The 18,810-nt window shown below is 41.7% G+C and overlaps 1 protein-coding gene across 5 annotated transcripts in view; it reads left to right on the forward strand.

The window, feature by feature from the left end:
- The window catches only part of dennd4a (DENN/MADD domain containing 4A), a 155,838-nt gene that overhangs the window by 58,563 nt on the left and 78,465 nt on the right, over positions 1-18,810 (forward strand). For all 5 annotated transcript variants that reach the window (XM_078530153.1, XM_078530156.1, XM_078530157.1 and 2 more), the window contains 5 exons: positions 2,073-2,242; positions 4,893-5,134; positions 6,524-6,590; positions 12,278-12,336; positions 17,047-17,191. In XM_078530153.1, coding sequence (XP_078386279.1) covers positions 2,073-2,242; positions 4,893-5,134; positions 6,524-6,590; positions 12,278-12,336; positions 17,047-17,191 — 683 coding nt within the window. The remainder of the gene's footprint in view (positions 1-2,072; positions 2,243-4,892; positions 5,135-6,523; positions 6,591-12,277; positions 12,337-17,046; positions 17,192-18,810) is intronic.

The raw sequence follows: 18,810 nt of genomic DNA on the forward strand, positions 1-18,810 counted from the left end.
AAAACCAAAATGAGTAAATTCACACTTCCCTATGTTGTACTCCATCCAACAAAAAATTTGGAAGTGAGATGCTGTTAATGTACTCTTTGAGTGATCAGAACACGAATGAAAATATAGTTTGCTCTTATTTTGAATCTGACTACTTGTTCATTATAATTAAACCCTTAGGAATTCTGGAGTACATTCTCTTTCCTTTATCACCAGCAAATTTTATGATGCATAGAACTTGACTTAAGACTTTAAACTAGCCTGGGGAAAGTATATATTTCTCCTTTAGTGCTTTTCGAAGATATTTAAAATATTCTGCTTTTATGCGCAATTAATTTTTGGCATGTCCGCGTTGAAGCGTCTATAATGGTGACATCAGTGAGGGGAAATCATTCCTCTTGCTGATTGTCATGAATGCTTCATAGTTTATAGGCCAATTGGAAGCTAGCTTTAATTTTCCAGTTTTCTGGGAAATTTACAATTGCTAAACTGAGAATGCTGAGAATCAGTTGAGTGCTTTAGCAAGACACTGGCCCAATGATTTTCCTGTGTTCAGATCATCTGTTATTCCATGGAAATCCTGGGTTTCATGAAAGGATCTTGTTAAGGACAGGGGAGGGAGATGGACTGAAACCCCTAATTCCCTTTCCTTTTTATCCATAATCAATATAGTTTAATGTTAAAGCGGACTCGAAACATTGACTGTGTTCCTCTCTGCAGATGCTGCCGGACCTGCTGAGTTTTTCCAGGTATTTTTGTTTTTGTTTTGGATTTCCAGCATCCGCAGTTTTTTGCTTTTATCTTAGTTTAATGTTAATGAGGCTAATGTGTGTTCCGAAACCCCCCTGCTAGTGTGCAGTCAATTTAAAAGTCATCAGTAACAGACTTTCATGGATTTAAACAAGGATTATTATTTATTCACACACCCCAGAAAGATCACAATTAAAATACAGTAATGCACTTCTACAAATATTAAAACCAAGTAGAATAGTTAGCAGTCCACATATCTGGAGAGTCCAGTGAAGGAGGGAGCTTTTCCCAATTAGGAATTGAAATTCGGTTAAGTTCGGATGGCTAGAGTCAAACCCAGATTAACTGCAGGGTACCTTTGAAGTAAAGACTGTTCAGTAGGCTGTGTAGATGGGCCCTGATGGCTATTGTAACCAGCAGACCAATTTCTTATAGGTGGACTCAGAGCTGCTCGGGACAGGTTGGAGGAGGCTTTGAAAAGACTTTAAGCCTCATAGGTCTTGAAAAGACAAGATGATGCAGCCTTTCTGTGCAGCAGTGATTTTGTTGCTGGTGTTCTGCAGACTGCCCGGCTTCTCTCTCTCTCTCAATATTTGGATAAAAGGATTTTAAAATCAGAGGACAAACGGTGGTCTTTCATAGTAAAGAAGGAGTTTCAGCCATATGATCAAAAGCTATTGAATATGCAATGGAAGGCAGGTAGTGGTCTTAAGCACTTCAATGTGGATGCTCAGTCTCGATAGCTCTTCTTTGTTACATGGCAGATCAGGAGTCAGAGAACGAAAACAAAAATACCTGGAAAAACCCAGCAAGTCTGACAGCATCCGCGGAGAGGGATACAGTTGACGTTTCGAGTCCGTATGACCCTTCGTCAGAACTAAGACATAACAGGGCAAAAAAAGACAGGTGGAAAACCTGTCGGAGAGAAGAGGAGTCAGAGAGTCTGGGAGTTGTTGTCCCGGTGTTTTGGAGTAAACTATGACAGTAGCAAGTGTTATCTTCCATAGAATAGTGCTGTTTAGGTATGTCCATTCAAGGGCGACCCCTGCCCATTATAATCCAATTTGGGACTTTCCAGAAAGCTTGTACAGCTGTAGAAATTGCAAAAGTCATGTGATCCTTCAGCAGCCATCTTACAGTCCATCGGGGTCCATTTTAAAAGGAATAAAGTTTTTTTTAATGTAATATCTCCATGTCTACACTGGCATGAGAATCTTCCAAATAAATGTGTTTGAGAGAGCTGCAGATCCCGGGCTCAGAAAAGTCATGGTACCGAGACAAGCATGGCTATAATTCAGATACTTTCATTTTTGTCTATTGTCTTGTCTCTGCAGGTTTGATATGTAGGTATCCAGAGGAAGATTATGCATCCTTTCCATTGCCTGCATCAGTACCTCTCTTTTGCCTGCCAATGGGAACAACCATTGAGTGTTGGCCTTGTAATACCAAATATCCACTCCCTGTCTTCTCTACGTTTGTGCTTACAGCAGCTTCTGCAACAAAGGTAAATTCATGGCAAGCCTGATATTTAATGAACCACACAATACAGTGTATGCTTATGTTGATTCTGTTTGATACCAGATTTTTTTATCTTTTAATATACTTAGCTTCATTGTATAAAACATCAGCTGATTTACAGTATATACTCGAGTAATAGTCGATCTTATGTAAAAGTTGACCCGGACTTTTTGCCACAAAATCCCTCATTTTTCACATATCATGTGATTAAGTCAACCCCCGACTTTTGGTCAAAAAGTTCTAACTCTTTCTACTTACTACCCACTTGCCACCTCTCCCGCAGGCTGACTCTCTCCCTTTTGCTCACCTTTTCTCACTCGCTGCTTCTCTGCCCAAGTCTCTCGCTCACCGCTTTCTCTCCTGAATCCACACTGCAAGAGAGGGCTCAGGGGAAGGGCAGCAAGAGGGAGGAAGCAAGCGAAAGATGCTGTGAGTGGGAGGGTTTGGCAGGGAAGCGGCGAGTGGGAGAGAGTCTCGGGGAGCAAGGGAGGCCGCTCCAAAATGGCGCTGATCGGGTCACGCACACTCCGGCCCCGGTGTGAAATGATTTCAAACCTCGAAAATATTACTCGTATATAAGTCGACCCCTACTTTTTGCCTAAAAATTTGGCCTCAAAGATTCGACTTTTGCACGAGTACATACGGTACTTCATAAGTCGAGAAGTAGCGGTTTGTTGGTACTTGTATATTCAGGTAATCCTTATGAACTATAAAAACTGAAATTATGAATCAATTGTGAAATAAACCTTTTATTTTCCTTCATAAATGTTGTTGCCTAGAAGCAAAAGCTGTCGAACGTTTATTATTATTAAGTTAAAGCCATGCAATAACCTGGTAATAGATCAGCAGGTTAGAGGTCAGGAGCTCAAATCCCATGAGGGCAAATTGTGAAAATAAACTCAATAAATCTTCTAATTTTTTGGACTAGCACCATGAAAGCTACCACATTGTTGCAAAAACCCGTCTGTTTCACAGGTATCAATTAGAGAAGGGAACCTGCTGCCCCTCTGGGGTCTGACCTTCATGGTTCACCGTTTGTGACCATATTTTAAATAAAATACTAATTACTTGTACTGAATACTTTAATTCTGGCAACAGTATAACTCTGAAAACTCATATATTCCCTTCTGTCAAGTTTGTTATCGTTAAAGTTTATGGTATAAAATGAGTTTAGATAAGTACCCAAGTCATACAACTGAGGGCAACCCCAGTTTCAATATCTGGCCTATGCTGAGTTGAATGTAGCTGGGATGGCTGTAGTCCATTATGCTAAAATTTGTGATGGGAAGCAAGTGACATCTAACTGGGGCAAGAAACCTTCAAACAATGTTTGTACCAATGAAGAGGTGTTATCTCCACTTTAAGAGGTTTTATTTCTGAAATAACCTCGTCCAAAAACTTCTTAGCCAATTATCCTTTTTGTTTTATTTTGCATGTTAATTTTTATCAAAAACGTGTCAAACTACTGAGAAATCTACACAACATTTCTGTTTGTCTGAAGTAGCATATGTGCTGTTTCCCCATAATGACTCATCTCAGTTACTTAAGCTTAAATACAAATTGGCATAGCTAGAACATGGAAGTATACACAGGAATGCAAATAACCAGCTAAAACCGCATAGCTTCCAATTCAGTGGACTAAAGTTTTCCACTGCTAATACAGCTAGGAACACTATATACTGGTTTGCAAGGATAATCTGGAGCTGAATGCAATAATCCACCCATGATCCCGTTAATGAGAAAGACTAGTTGGTCAGTGACCAGCAATACCTTTGTGAATTGTGTCTCTGACCGGTTCATGTGTGGTATCCTGAACTGATCACATTGGCTTATGTGTTAACATGAAACAAAAACAATCCTAAATACACCTTTTTTTTCCCCATCAGAAATATAGTCACCAGCTCTACCTCTAGTTTGATTTGATGCAGAGGAAGATGCACGGCAATTGGGAGAGACAGGGCAGCAGGCTTAATTTTGGATTCCTCCACAGAGTGACCTGAACAGGCATGATTGGCAAAATGGATTTCTTTGCCAACACAGGATGGATCAGTTGAACATGGGACAGTGACTGACAGGAAAAGACTCACTGGTCTGCCTAGCTTGTCCCACACACCTGTGATGTCTTGTGTTACAATGTATGCACTCCCCAGCCCACCCCATCGAGGAGTATCCTGGGAGAGGCAAAAAAGAAGCACATAAAACCCTGACCAGTCATAGAATGATTACAACACAGAAGGAGGCCATTTGGTCTGCCATGTCTGTGCTGGCTCTCTGCAAGAGCAAACATCAGGGAAATAAACCTGGAACATTATTCTCTGACCCCTTTAGGTAATCAAAACTAGTCCAGGAGACAAATCTGACTGTCTGATAGTTGCAACTCAACACCTTTCATAATCATTGTATAGTAAGTGCCAGAGAAAAATTAAAAGTAAGGCAGAAGTTTTTTTTACCCGAGTCCTAATGTATAAATTATTGATGCAGTTTTGGACCCACCCAAAGTAATTACACATTTATACTTGTAATTGTTTTAATGGAATTGTTTCTGCTTTCATCACAACAGTATACCAAATTGGTAATTGGCACTTAGTGTTGCTCTGCAATGTAATGGTTAAACTGCCCTTGCTATTTGTTCCTAGGTTTACGGTGCAGCTATTCAGTTCTATGAACCTCTTTCTCAAGAAAGCCTAACGGACAAGCAGCGATCGCAATTAGGGCTGGTCAGTGCTGCTGACCGAAAACCCATCCTCTCGAAAACAGTTCACACCAGTAAATGCATCTGCCTTCTATCACACTGGCCGTTCTTCGAAGCTTTTCGAAAATTTCTCACGTTTTTATACCGCTATTCGATCTCTGGACCTCATGCACTACCTATTGAGAAGTAAGCTTCCTGTAAAAGATGAATTCTCCCTGACTCTGCTAGAACCGACAGTAGGCATTGCATGGTCCCAGGTTTGATTCCTGATTGTTAACTTCCTTTAGTTGGGCCATAGTAATGGCTGGCCAGACTGAAGAGGGAAAAATTGGTCAGAGCACCCACTCCGATCGCTATTTAGCAGGTCCTGCTGCAAGTGCATATTAGTAATGTCAAATGAGGAGCAGGCTGAAGGTAGTGCCTCCATGCCAAATATCCTGCTATAGTCGCTGTCAAATTTTGCAGTCAAATGAGAATAAAGGCCAACTGGGCAAAGCACGAAAGGGTGCTGATGGAATCTCTAAGTCAGTGAAGATCAATGCCTTCAGAGGAAATGGGGACAGATTAAATAGGCAAGAATTTTTTTTTAAAACAGAGATGGCATACTCCCCTCATGATGCAGGGTCATTCCAAATTCTGGACTATTATTGCTGGCCAGCAAATCACTCAGCATTAATGGAGGGGGGGGGGAAAGGTGCGGGTAGAAGTGGGGTATTGGTGGGAGCAGCCAAACCTGGAACCCTGCATTGTTTGCTGCTCTGTCCTTCCATTTTCATAGTGAAGGAAAGGCCGGATGATTCATGATGTGGTTTAAAAAATAGTTCACATTGGTGAATGTGTTGAAATTGCCTCAAAATAATTGTGTAACGCATTGTACATAATTTCCTAAATAATTAATATATCTTCCGTTTGTTAATATTTTCCTACCCCTGCTGGCAGTGTGTTGAAATATAATCCCAGTGTCAAGTCTGTGTTTGATTATGTGCAGTTTCTGGAAGTTTCTACTCACAAACCAAAGGTGCAATAAGATGGAGCACATCTCAGCAGTTATATGCTGGAACTGTGAACTGAGTGGAGACCTGCCTCACATACTACGCCAGGAAGGGCAGGGAGTTTTTGATAAAGTTTTTTTGATGCAGACTATCACAATTGGAGTGCCTTTGTTTATTTTTACAGTCACTTTATTCCTCAATCTCCCTCCCTATAACCTCCTCAGCTGTGACAGAATGTGAGCTGTGCTAAGGGTTTTCTCCTCACTTCATTGTCAACTGTCTATAGGTGTGTGAGAAAACAGCTTTGGATAGAACGCGATGAAAAGTTTCTTTATTTAGTCTTTAATTTGATTTAATGCATTGGCAAATACCTGAAGATGTTGTCCTTTTCCTAAAGATTTAAGAAATCTTTGTTGTTGAGTTTATTGCAGCCAGCAATGTTTGTTGGAGAGACTGATTTTTAAAAAATCACAAAATAATTTAGTAACTCAGCTGGATAGATTTGTTGTTGCTAAAAGACCATGGTGAGTACTGATGTTTTCTCCATATTTTCAACATGCTCTTTATAACTTCTATTTTGCAGACACATCTGTCATTTCATGCATAATGTCCCATTTCCTTCTCCTCAAAGACCAAGGATTCTTGTGCAGGTGGGTGTCTTATTTGCATGATTGCTATTTAGTTTAAAGCTATGGGATGTCCTCTGTTGTTTGGATTACAGCAGGAGATGTTGCCATTTGATAAATTTAATCCTGAATGTTTGCAACATGATAGCAGCATTGTGGGGATCCACTATTAAGTGAAATGGTAAAACCCATGAAACGCTAATCCCATAGAAAAAAAATTATGTGAAAAAAAATCAACATAAGCAAAAGAAATGAACGGTAAAAGATATAAGTTTGAGAGAAAGCAGTTGGAGAGAAAAAAAACCTTGAAATAAAAGAGATGGATGTTATAGGAGGGGCTGAAAAATGGCAAGAGTTGAGCAAGTGGAGGGGGCTGTAACAGATATGAGAGTTCAGTGAGGCGGGGGGGGGGGGGGGGGGGGGGGAGGAGGAGGGCTGTAACAGAGGGTTTAGCCAGTTCCTCTGCTGTGCACAGTCAGAGCCTGCATTCGGAAACAAAAATTGAGGTATGACACCACAGTAAAGTTGATTGGCTGGTGAGTATTGCTGCTCAGGATCTGGTTCTAAACAACTGGGGAGGCAGTGGCGTAGTGGTGATGTCACTATTGGACCAGTAACCTAGAAGCCTGGGCTAATGCTCTGGGGACACAGGTTCAGATCCCACCATGACAGCTGGTAAAATTTAAATTCAATTAATAAATTTGAAATTTAAACCATTGTTGATTATCCTAAAAACTTGATTCACTAATGTCCTTTAGGAAGGAAATCTGCTGCCCTTACCTGGCCTGGCCTACATGTGACTCCAGACCAACAACAATGTGGTTAACCCTTAAATGCCCTCCGAAATAGCAGAGTAAGCCACTCAGTTGGATCAAACTGCTACGAAGTCTAAAAGCAATGGACCACTCAGAATTGACCAAAGGTACACCCAGCCCTGTCCACCTTGCAAAGTCCCCCTTAGTACCATCTGGGGACTTGTGCCAAAATTGGGAGAGTTGTCCCACTGACTAGTCAAGCAATAGCCTGACAGACAGTGACCCAGCCGTCACCATCACCATCCCTGGGCATGTCCTGCCCCACAAACCGGGTAGACCCAGCAGAGGTGGCAGCACAGTGGTGTACAGTCGGTGGGGAGTTGCCCTGGGAGTCCTCAACATCGAGTCTGGACTCCAAAAGCCTCATGACATCAGGTCAAACATGGGCAAAGACACCTCCTGCTGATCACCACATACCACCACACCCCTCTCCCCCTCAGCTAATGAATCAGTATTCCTCCAAGGTGAACACCTCTTGGAGGAAGCACTGAAGGTGGCAAGGATGCAGAATGTACTCTGGGTAGGGGACTTCAATGTCCATCACCAAGAGTGGCTCGGTCGCACCAGTACAGACTGAGCTGGTCAAGTTCTAAAGGACATAGCTGCTGGATTTGGTCTGCCGCAGTGGTGAGGGAACCAACGAGGGAAAAACATACTTGACCTCACGCTCACCAACCTGCCTGTCGCAGATGCATCTGTCCACGTTAGTATCAGTAGGAGTGACCACAGCGCAGTCAATGTGGAGACAAAGTCCTGTCTTCATATTGAGAATACCATCCATTGTGTTGTGCGGCACTGCCACCGTGCTAAATGGGATAGGTTTCAGATAGGTCTAGAAACACAAGACTGGGCAACCATGATGCACTGTGGGCCATCAGCAGCAGCAGAATTATACTCAACCACAATCTGTAACATCATGGCCCGGCATATCCCCCACTCTACCATTACTATCAAACCGGGGGATCAACCCTGGTTAAATGAAGTGTGCCAGGAGGGCATGCCAGGAGCAGCACCAGGCATACCTAAAAATGAGGTGTCAACCTGCTGAAGCTACAACACAGGACTACGCGAGTGCCAAACATCATAAGCAGCAAGCGTTAGACAGAGCTAAGCGATTCCACAACTAGCAGATCAGATCTAAGCTCTGCAGTCCTGCCACATCCAGTTGTGAATGGTGGTGGACAGTTAAATTCATTGGAGGAGGAGGAGGCTCTACAAATATCCTCATCCTCAATGATGGGGAACCTTGTCAGTGCACCTTGGCAGTGCAAAAGACAAAGCTGAAGCATTTGCAACAATCTTCAGCCAGAAGTCCCGAGTGGATGACCCATCTTGACCTCCTCTGGAGGTCCCCAGCATCACAGATGCCAGCCTTCAGCCAATTCGATTCACTCCACATGATATCAAAAAACGGCTGAAGGCACTGGATACTGCAAAGGCTATGGGTCCTGATAATATCCTGGCAGTAGTACTGAAGACTGGTGCTCCAAAACTTGCGCCCCTAGCCAAGCTATTCCAGTACAACTACAACACTGTGTTATGATGCAGCAGATGATGTGTGCCAAGCGGATCGAATCCATGAGGGAAACTCGATCTCTCTACCACAATGGTTTTGCAGTTTGCATTTATTTCGAGATGCATGTCCTGAATTCAGTAGTAATAAGTATACCAAGGCATTAGAGATTTTTAGAAAACTAAATTGAACACTTATTAACAAAAGAAAGGATTTCAAGCACATACCTAGGTGTACAAATTACTACTATACTAACTCCTAAAACCCCTAACGTATCTGGCTACCAACTACACCCCAGTTAAGGCAACGGTAAAAATAAAATGAAAAAAAATTTAAACAGATGCCAGCAAGTTAACACAATACCCTGGACAGTAGAATTCAAAGTGGCTTTTCCCAGCTTCGGCTTCTGTAGACAGCAGCTTAAAGCACAAATACCGGAGGCTTTTCACACTTCTGGTAGATCTCACAATGCCTTCCCTGACACATGGCCTCAATCCTTTATGCATGTTTCTCCCTTTTATTGTAAATCCATTGTTTCCATATGTCTTTGGAACTTTACCTTTCTCATAATATAAATCTTTTGATGATGCTAATATTATCAGGAACCTTTGGGAAAAATAAACACACTGCTTGGTCTCGTTTTTCTGGCTAGGTGTAACATCCCACCATCTCTTTGAAATTCAAACTACCCTGATCTTTCTAAAAATGCAAATTCTCTTCACCTCACATTCTTAAAACTTCAGCCATGCTTACGTATTTAGGATTTCAAACCTAGCTTCTTTTGATGAATCAAAGCCTCCAGACCAGTTGTCTCCAATTCAATTAAATCTACCACATACACACACTCTCACACACACACACACACACACACACACAAACTATCCAAACCCTACTATTAACCTAATTTTACAATAAATCACAATAATATTATGAGAATTATTATACTTTCGTGACACCAGCAATGTACAAAGTTGCCCTGGTATGTCCTGTATACAAAAAACAGGACAAATTCAACCTGACTAATTACCTCACCATCAGTCTACTCTCAATCATCAGTAAACTGATGGAAGGGGTCATCAACAGTGCTATCAAGCAGCACTTAGTTAGCAATAACCTGCTCACTGATGCTCAGTTTGGGTTCAACCAGGGTCATTCAGCTCCTGAGCTCATTAAAGTCTTGGTTCAAACGTGGACAAAAGAGCTGAACTCCCGAGGTGAGGTGAGAGTGACTGCCCTTGACATCAAGGCAGCATTTGACCGAGTGTGGCATCAAGGAGCCCTAGCAAAACTGGAGTCAATAGGAATCGGGGGGAAAACTCTCCGCTGGTTGGAGTCATACCTAGCACAAAGGAAGATGACTGTGGTTGTTGGAGGTCAATCATGTCAGCTCCAGGACATCACTGCAGGAGTTCTTCAGAGTAGTGTCCTAGGCCAAACCATCTTCAGTGCTTCATCAATGACTTTCCTTCCATGAGAAAGTCAGAAGCGGGGATGTTCGCTGATGATTGCACAATGTTCAGCACCATTTGCGACTCATCAGGTACTGAAGCAGCCCATGCCCAAATGCAGCAAGACCTGGGCGAGTGGCAAGTAACATTTGTGCCATGCAAGTGCCAGGCAATGACCACCTCCAACAAGAGAGAATCCAACCATCGCCCCATGACATTCAATGGCATTACCATCACTGAATTCCCCCACTATCACTATCCTGGGAGTTACCATTGACCAGAAACTGAACTGGACCAGCCATATAAATAATGTGGCTACAAGAGCAGGTCAGATATTGGGAATTCTATGACAAGTAACTCACCACCTGGCTCCCCAAAGCCCATCCACAATCTACAAAGCACAAGTCAGGGGTTTGATGAATACTCTCCACTTGCCTGGATGAGTGCCAACAACACTTACAAAGCTCAACACCATCCAGGACAAAGTAGCCCATTTGATTGGCACCCCATCTACCTAACATTCACTCCCTCCTCCACTGACGCACCGTGGTAGCAGTGTGAACCATCTACAAGATGCACTGCAGCAACACTCCAAGGCTTCTTCGACAGCACCTTCCAAACCTGCAATCTCTACCACCTAGAAGATCAAGGGCAGTAGATGCATGGGACCACCAGCAAGTTCCCCTCCCAAGTCACACACATTCCTGACTTGGGACTATATCGCTGTCCCTTCACTGTTACTGGGTCAAAATCCTGGACTCCTTAACAGCACTGTGGATGTCCCTCCAACACATGGACTGCAGCAGTTCAAGATTAGTATGGTTTATTACTTCTGGTGTGTTAAGCATTAGTAGGATTTAGCAGTATTGGTATGGTTTATTAATAGTGGTAAAGTTTATTAATAGTAGTAAGGTTTATTAATAGCAATAGGATTTATTAGCAATAGCAAGATTAACTAATAAATAAGCTAAGAAATGGCGAGGCTGCTCCAACCTCTAGAATGTACATCCTGTGCTCTGTGGTTTTCTAGGACGCTTCCCATGCCCTGGATAACCATTTATACAGGAAGTGTTGTCAGCTGTAGCAGCTTGAGCTCCAGGTTTCAGATCTTGAGCAGCAGCTGGCGTCTCTCTGGCACGTCCGTGAGGGTGAGAGCTTCGTGGTAGCATGTCACCCCACAGTTTAAGATTGTACTAGAATAGGAATAGTAAGTTAATAGGTGGGGTCAGAGTAAGGGAGAAAGTAATAAAGTCTAAATCAATGTTAATGTGAATGCACGAGTCTGCTAAATAAGGTTGGTGAGTTACAGGTGCAGATTGCCATGTGGAAATACGATGTTGTGGTTATAACAGAGACCTGCCTCAAAGAAGGGCAGGACTGGGTGTTAAATATTCCTGAATACAAGGTATTCAGGAAAGATAGGAAAGGAAGAAAAAGGAGTTGGATGGCGGTATTGGTTAAGGAGAGTGGCTTGAGCCCCACGCTTCGGAACTTGAGCAGAGGAGATAAGGAGAAACTGTTCCCACTCATGAAAAGAGCGAGAACAAGAGGATGCAGATTTAAAGTAATTGGTAAATGAAGCAAAAATGACACGAGGGAAAGCTTTTTCATGCAGCAAGTGGTTAACGTCAGAAATGCATTGCCTGTGTGTGTGTGTGTGTGGGGGGGGGAGGCGAGTTCAATTGAAGCATTCAAAAGGGAATTAGGCAGTTATCTAAAAACGAAGAGTGCTCAGGGTTATGAGGGGAATGGCAAGTGAATTGCTCTTTCAGAGAGCTGGTATAGACACGATGGGCTGAATGTCTGTCTTCTGCACTGTAACATACTGTGATTGTGTAGTGGAGAGAGGTGCTTTTCTTAATGCAGCTTCTACTGGGACCAGAATTTGTATTAGTTAGAATCTGCTGAATGTCAGTCTTGTCATTTTTGTTACAGCAATCACCGCATGATTACCTGATGCTTTGCCAACCTGTATCATCGCCACTGCCATTGAGGTAAGTGTAGACGAGCATAGATTTAACTCTTTTAAACTTCATTTGAAGTCAATTGCGTCATTTGATTAGGGCGCTCACTATTTGCTTGTGCCACTCACCATTTCTAAGTCAGCAAGAACGCATGGGGATTGGAGTCACATATAAACCAGACAGTGTAAAGACAGCAGGTTTCCTTCTCTAGCGAGCTTTAGTGAGCCAGTTGGGTATATGCAACATGCCAGTAGTTCTTTTAACTAATACCAGCCTTTTTAAAAACTGAATTCAAATTCTCAAATTGCCATGGTGGGATTTGAACTCCTGCTCTTTTGATTATTAGTTCTGTAAATTATTCCTATCTATTGGTTGCTCATATGCCAGTGTGACAATCCTGAATACTGATGTAAACTTATGTACACTGAGTATATCCACTGTATTACGTTAGAGTAGCAGTGTTGGTAATGGAAGATCCAATATTCAGTTGTCGCCCCTCTTGTGCAAAAATGGAACAGGCATATGAAGGATGTTGCATCTCTTGTGGGATATACATCTCCCAAACAGATGGCTTTACAGCTCTCTAGGATAAGTGCGTCACTCCCTATGCCATGAAAATTTCTCCTCACAATTTTAACCTATTCTGCTGATTAAATAAGCAAAATGCCAGATATCTGCAGAACAAAAAGAGACGCAGATCTTCTTCTGACGAATAAGTAAATCTAAGTATGAAGCAAACAAGTTCCAAAAAAGATGTAAGAATAAAACTCCTCTGTCTTCTTGTTATGTGAAAAGACTCCTTGATTGAATTACATCTGTGTGACTCATCCCCAGCATCAGTTCCTTATGTAATCCAGCAGCATACGGTGCATTTATAACCAGACAGCAGTGTTATTCCTTCTCCATTTTCCCTTGTTTGATGTAAAGTACTTTGTTGAAAAATAACCAGGCTTGTCTCAGCTAGATCTTATGGCTTTCAGTAACAAGCTGAGAACTAAGCATCCTATTCTTGATGTTGACATATTATATAGAATGTTTTCAACTGTTGGATTACAATTTGAAATGATTAGCTAAAATGCCTTGGCTCTGGGCTATATTGAAAGAGGTTAGACACCATTTTAAACACAACTGAAAGCTATGCTTGCATTTCATGCAACAAATTGGGATTAGAATAGTTAGGTACTTGTTTGACCGGCGCAGACTCGATGGGCCGAAGGGCCTTTTTTTGTGCTGTAGACCTCTATGACTCTAAATTGTTTGTAAATAATGAAAGTGTTTCATGAAGTTAACAGATTAAAAGGAATAATTGCAACAAAGCTAGGTAGAATTTCATATCATGAGCAATAAAATTACATTTCTTGGTATTCCATCCAGTATGTATTTTTCTTAACTTCAAACACATGCAACCACAGTTACTGAAAACAATTGGAATTTAGGGAGTTATCACAACTGCAAACTGTACTGAGTACTAACTCAAAGTGAAATTACAATCACTAGGAAAGCAGTACTGAGCAAACTGATGGAGCTGTGGGTCGACAAGTCTCTGGGTCCTGATGAACTTCATCCTAGGGTTTTAAAAGAGGAGGCTAATGAGGTCGTAGATGTGTTGGTGTTAATTTTCCAAAATTCCCTAGATCCTGGAAACTTTCCATCAGACTGAAAAGTAGCAAATATAACCCCTCTATTCAAGAAGGGAGAAAGGCAGAAAACAGGAAATGATAAGCCAGTTAGCTTGACGTCTGTTATGAAAAAGGTGTTAGAATTGATCATTAAGAAGGTAATAGCTGGGCACTTGGAGAAACTCAAGGTAATCGGGAAGAGTTAGCATGGTTTTGTGAAAGGGAAATTTAAATGTCAATTTACTGGCTTTCTTTGAAGGAGTAACGTGCATTGTGGATAAAGGGGAGGCTGTAGACATGCTGTACGTGGATTTCCAGAATGGATTTGACGAGGTGCCACATCAAACGTTATTGCAGTAAATAAAAGCTCATGGTGTAGGGAGCAACGTATTAGCATGGGTAGAAGATTGGCTAGCTTGACAGAAAACAGTATCACAGTATCTTTACAGTACAGGAGGAGGCCATTTGGCCCATCAAGTCTGCACTGACTCTCTGAAAGGGCATTCCACCTAGCCCCACTCCCCTGCCTTATCCCCATAACCTTGCACATTCTTTTCAGGTAGCAATCCAATTCCCTTTTGATCGACACTGCCTCCACCACCCTTTCAAGATGTTTGTTCCAGACTCCAGCCACCCTCTGGATGAAAAGTTTTTCTTCATCACATTTACTCCTTTTGCTAATTATTTTGAATCTGTGCCCTCTAGTTCTTGATGTTCTCTTGAGTGGTAGCAGTTTCTCACTATTTACCCTGTCCATATCCCTCAGGATCTTGAATAGCTCAATCAAGTCTCCTCTCAGCCTTCTTTTCTCCAAGGAAAACAACCCCAACCTCTTCAATCTATCTTCATGGCTACAGTTCTTCATCCTGGGAAAACAGAGTATGCATAAATGGATCTTTTTCTGATTGGCAGGATGTGACGAGTGGAGTCCCTCAGGGGTCTCTGCTGTGGCCGCAACTTTTTTACAATTTAAATAAATGACTTAGGTGAGGGGACTGAAGGCATAATAGGTAAATTTGCAGGTGACAAAGATAGGTCAGAAAGTATGTTGTGAAGAGGACATAAGGAGGTTGTAGATGGATATAGACAGGTTGAATGAATGGGCAAAAACCTGGCAGATGGAGTGTAATGTGGAAAAATGTGAAGTTGTTCACTTTGGCAGGAAGAATAAAAAAGCAGAGTATTACTTAACTGGAGAATGGCTGCAGAATTCTGAGCTGCAGAGGGATCTATGTGCTCTAGTGCATAAGTCACAAAAAGTTAGTATGCAGGTACAGCAAGTAATTAAGAAAGCTAATGGAATACTATCCTTTATTACAAGAGGGATTGAGCATAAAAGTAAGGGTGTTATGCTTCAGTTATACAGGGCATTGGTGAGACCACATCTCGAATATTGTGTGCAGTTTTGGTCTCCTTATTTAAGGAATAATGTAAATGCATTGGAGGTGGTTCAAAGGACGTTTACTAGATTAATACATGGAACGAGCGGGTTGTCTTATGAGGAAAGGTTGGACAGACTGGGTTGTTTCCACTGGAGTTTAGAAGAGTGAGGGGTGACTTGATTGAAGTATATAAGATCCCGAATGGTATTGACAAGGTGGATGTGGAAACGATGTTTCTTCTTGTGGGTGAGTCCAGAACTTGGCGGGGGTGGGGCACTGTTTTAAAATTAGTGGTTGCCTTTTTAGGACAGAGATGAGAAATCTTTTCTGAGGGTTGTGCAACTTTGGAACTCTCTGCCTCAAAGGCAGGGTCATTGAATATTTTTGAGGCAGAGGTAGACAGATTCTTGTTAGGCAAGGGAATCAAAGATTATTGGGGGTAGATGGGAATGTGAAATTCAAAACACAAGCCGATCAGCCATGACCTTAATGAATGGTGGAGCAGGCTCAAGGGGCTGAATGGCCTACTTCTCCTATTTTGTATGTTCGTGTGAATTGATGTTCTTTGCTGCTTAATGTTTCTTGAAATTCATTTTATTGATCATCTCAGGATTGTGCATAATGCAGTGCTATAACTTCCATCTCTCATCTAAATTCATGATAAAAGCAAAATATCACAGATGCTGAAAATCTGAAACAAAAACAGAAAATGCCTGAAAAACTCAGCAGGCCTAGCAGCATCTGTGGAGAGAGAAATAAGAGCTCTGAAGAAGGGCCATATGGACTCGAAACGTTAACTCTGTTTCTCTCTCCACAGATGTTGCTAGACCTGCTGAGTTTTTCAAGCATTTTCTGTTTTTGATCCAAATTCATGAGCTCTTCGGTGCCAGAAGAGGTTTACAAAAATGGCTCCAGCGATGAGAAACTTCAGTTACCAAGATAGATTGAAGAAATTGGGACTGTTCTCCTTGGAGAGGAGAAGGCTAGGAGGAGATTTGATAGAGATGTTCAAAATCATGAGGGGGGTGAAAGGACCGAGAACAAGAGGGCACAGATTTAAGGTGACTTGCAAAAGAAGCAAATGCGATGTGAGAAAAATCATTTTCACACAGTGAGTAGTTCGGGCTTGGAATGAACTGGCTTGAAGTGTCGTGGAGGCACGTTCAATTGAGGCATTCGAGACGGCATTAGATGATTATTTAAATAGAAACAAAGTGTATGGTTACGCGGAAAAGGCAGGAGAATAGCACTGAGTCATAATGCTCATTTGGGAAGCTGGTGCAGAAATGATGGGCCAAATGGCTCCTTCTGCACTGTAACAATTCTGTGATTCTACGTTCTCCTGGATTAAAGCACTGCGCCATAGTGTGACAGGACAGAGTCCTGTTCCCTGGCCCCACCCCAGCAATGAATTAAAACAATTTTGTGTTTTCAAAATCTCCCTATATCACTGGAAGGCATTTCCTTTGAGGGCAAATCGACTTCATACTGCTGTTAGGGGCCACTCTGTTGTTTGAGTGACCACCGTGGGATCAGCTCATCTGCTGTCCCTGCCATGACTCTGTCTGAAAATGGCCAGCAGAGTGAAGGAAACCTAAAGAAGGTACGTAATACCCAGGAGCACGGGGCATAAATTAGGGATTCCAGAAATATATTTTAATCAAAACCAATTGAAGTGATAAGTCACACTCAGCATTACTTCACTGAATTCTGATGGTATCTGTCCTCTTCCTTTTCAGCGGTGGCAGTTTCACTACTTTGCTGCAGAATCTGGGCCCAGAGAAAGCAGTAAGTCTGCTGCTGTATGCAGTAACTGAACACAAGATTCTTATTCACTCTCTCCGGCCAGCTGTATTGACTAGTGTGGCTGAAGCACTTGTCTCTGTGAGTATTAAGCTTAGCCTTTTGAAAGATTCTTTCTGGGAGGTTTGCAAAGCTGGAGTTTCATTTATATTTTTGTGTGTGCTTTTTCTCCCTCTTTGAAACTAGTGTGATTTTAATTTAGTTCTACTTTGGCTGAATCAACCCTACCAAAATTACCTGTAAATGCGAATTTATGTGAACGCTAAGAAGTAGAATTAGATGAATGCGCAAAACACAAAGTCTTTGTGTAAATTAGAATCGGTTTTGAAAAATTGATTATAATTTGGCAATTAGCAAATAGAATTGTTACAGCAGTCATCACAATACCAAATCAATTAACCTAGTCACGCAATGCCATTTTGCTTCAAATCACTGCGTAGCTTTTGAGAGTTGGATCCTTGTTGGTTTCCTCCTGGACTGTTGAGGCCAGTTCTAGCACTCTGACCCTTACCACCTGATCAGGAAACTAAGCACAGACTGGAAATCACACCTGGGACCTTCTGGTCTCTGTTACTCCTCAGTTCTATTTTGCCTTTACAACTGCGCTTTTGAGAAGCTCTTCCTTTCCATTTCTGTCTGTGTTTCTGACTGTGAAACAATGCACAACTTCCCACTATTGTGAACAGACTTTTCCCTATAAACCGCACATTATTTCCCTCAAATACCAAAGATTTTGATGTAATTTCTTGTGTGACCACAACAGCGAGATAAGTATGGGAACAGTTGATGTGAACTACCATTGAAGCAGTTGCACTATTTGCAACAGTTGTGAAATCAACCTGCATTCCATGGTGAGCAGGAAGTAGCTAGGTTTGCTAATACCTAAGGATTCAATAACTTTTACATCCATTGGGGATGATAGGAATAAATTGAAACAAGTGCAGCTCATCAGCCGACAAATGCTGTTTCAATAACAGGCTTCATGCTTTGAAAATTACCAATTTAGTAATGCATCATCAGAACGAAATGGAAGAGAGTGATATCCTGCCGGATTTTACACTGTTGGGAGATTCATGTGGGGATGGAGAAGGATTGGGGAATGGTCAAATTCAATTAAAAAGTTTTAAATTTAATTTGCCAACACTACTAACCTTGTCTTTAGAGCTGTCCTATGATTAAGCCTGGTGACTTGGAAGTACTTGCAGCGCTTGAGATGGCCTATAACGCTCCTCAAAATGGAGATATTGGTTCAACAGTTGCAAACACTTTGGGTGAAAAGATATTAATTTGGCACTTTCTGCTGGCTTCAATCCACTTCAATTGGCTTTGACTGAAATATATTTCTGGAGTCCATGGAAACTATCAAGTTATTCGCTTATACGCTTACAATATGGCCTCTCTTTTACAAAGAATTATGCTAACGTTAGATTATTAGTTTTTTTTGGATTTACTTGAAGTTGGCTGAAACAACAAATCCTAAATCATAAGATCCAGGGAACTGGCAGGGAGAAATTGCTGAGCTTGACAGTGCAAAACAGCAGAATTAACATGCACAAGGTTGAAATAATATCACCAAAGCACCCCTGGGTTTTCTCTATTGATGTTAACTCAGCTGGTGCAGTTAGCTTCAGTATTTCCTTTCAGCTAATCTGTGACAGTATTGCCAGAAAACCACTGCTTAAAGAAAAATATTGTTTTAA

The sequence above is a fragment of the Cetorhinus maximus genome, chromosome 26, assembly GCF_964194155.1.
Source record: "Cetorhinus maximus chromosome 26, sCetMax3.hap1.1, whole genome shotgun sequence".
NCBI lineage: Eukaryota > Metazoa > Chordata > Chondrichthyes > Lamniformes > Cetorhinidae > Cetorhinus > Cetorhinus maximus.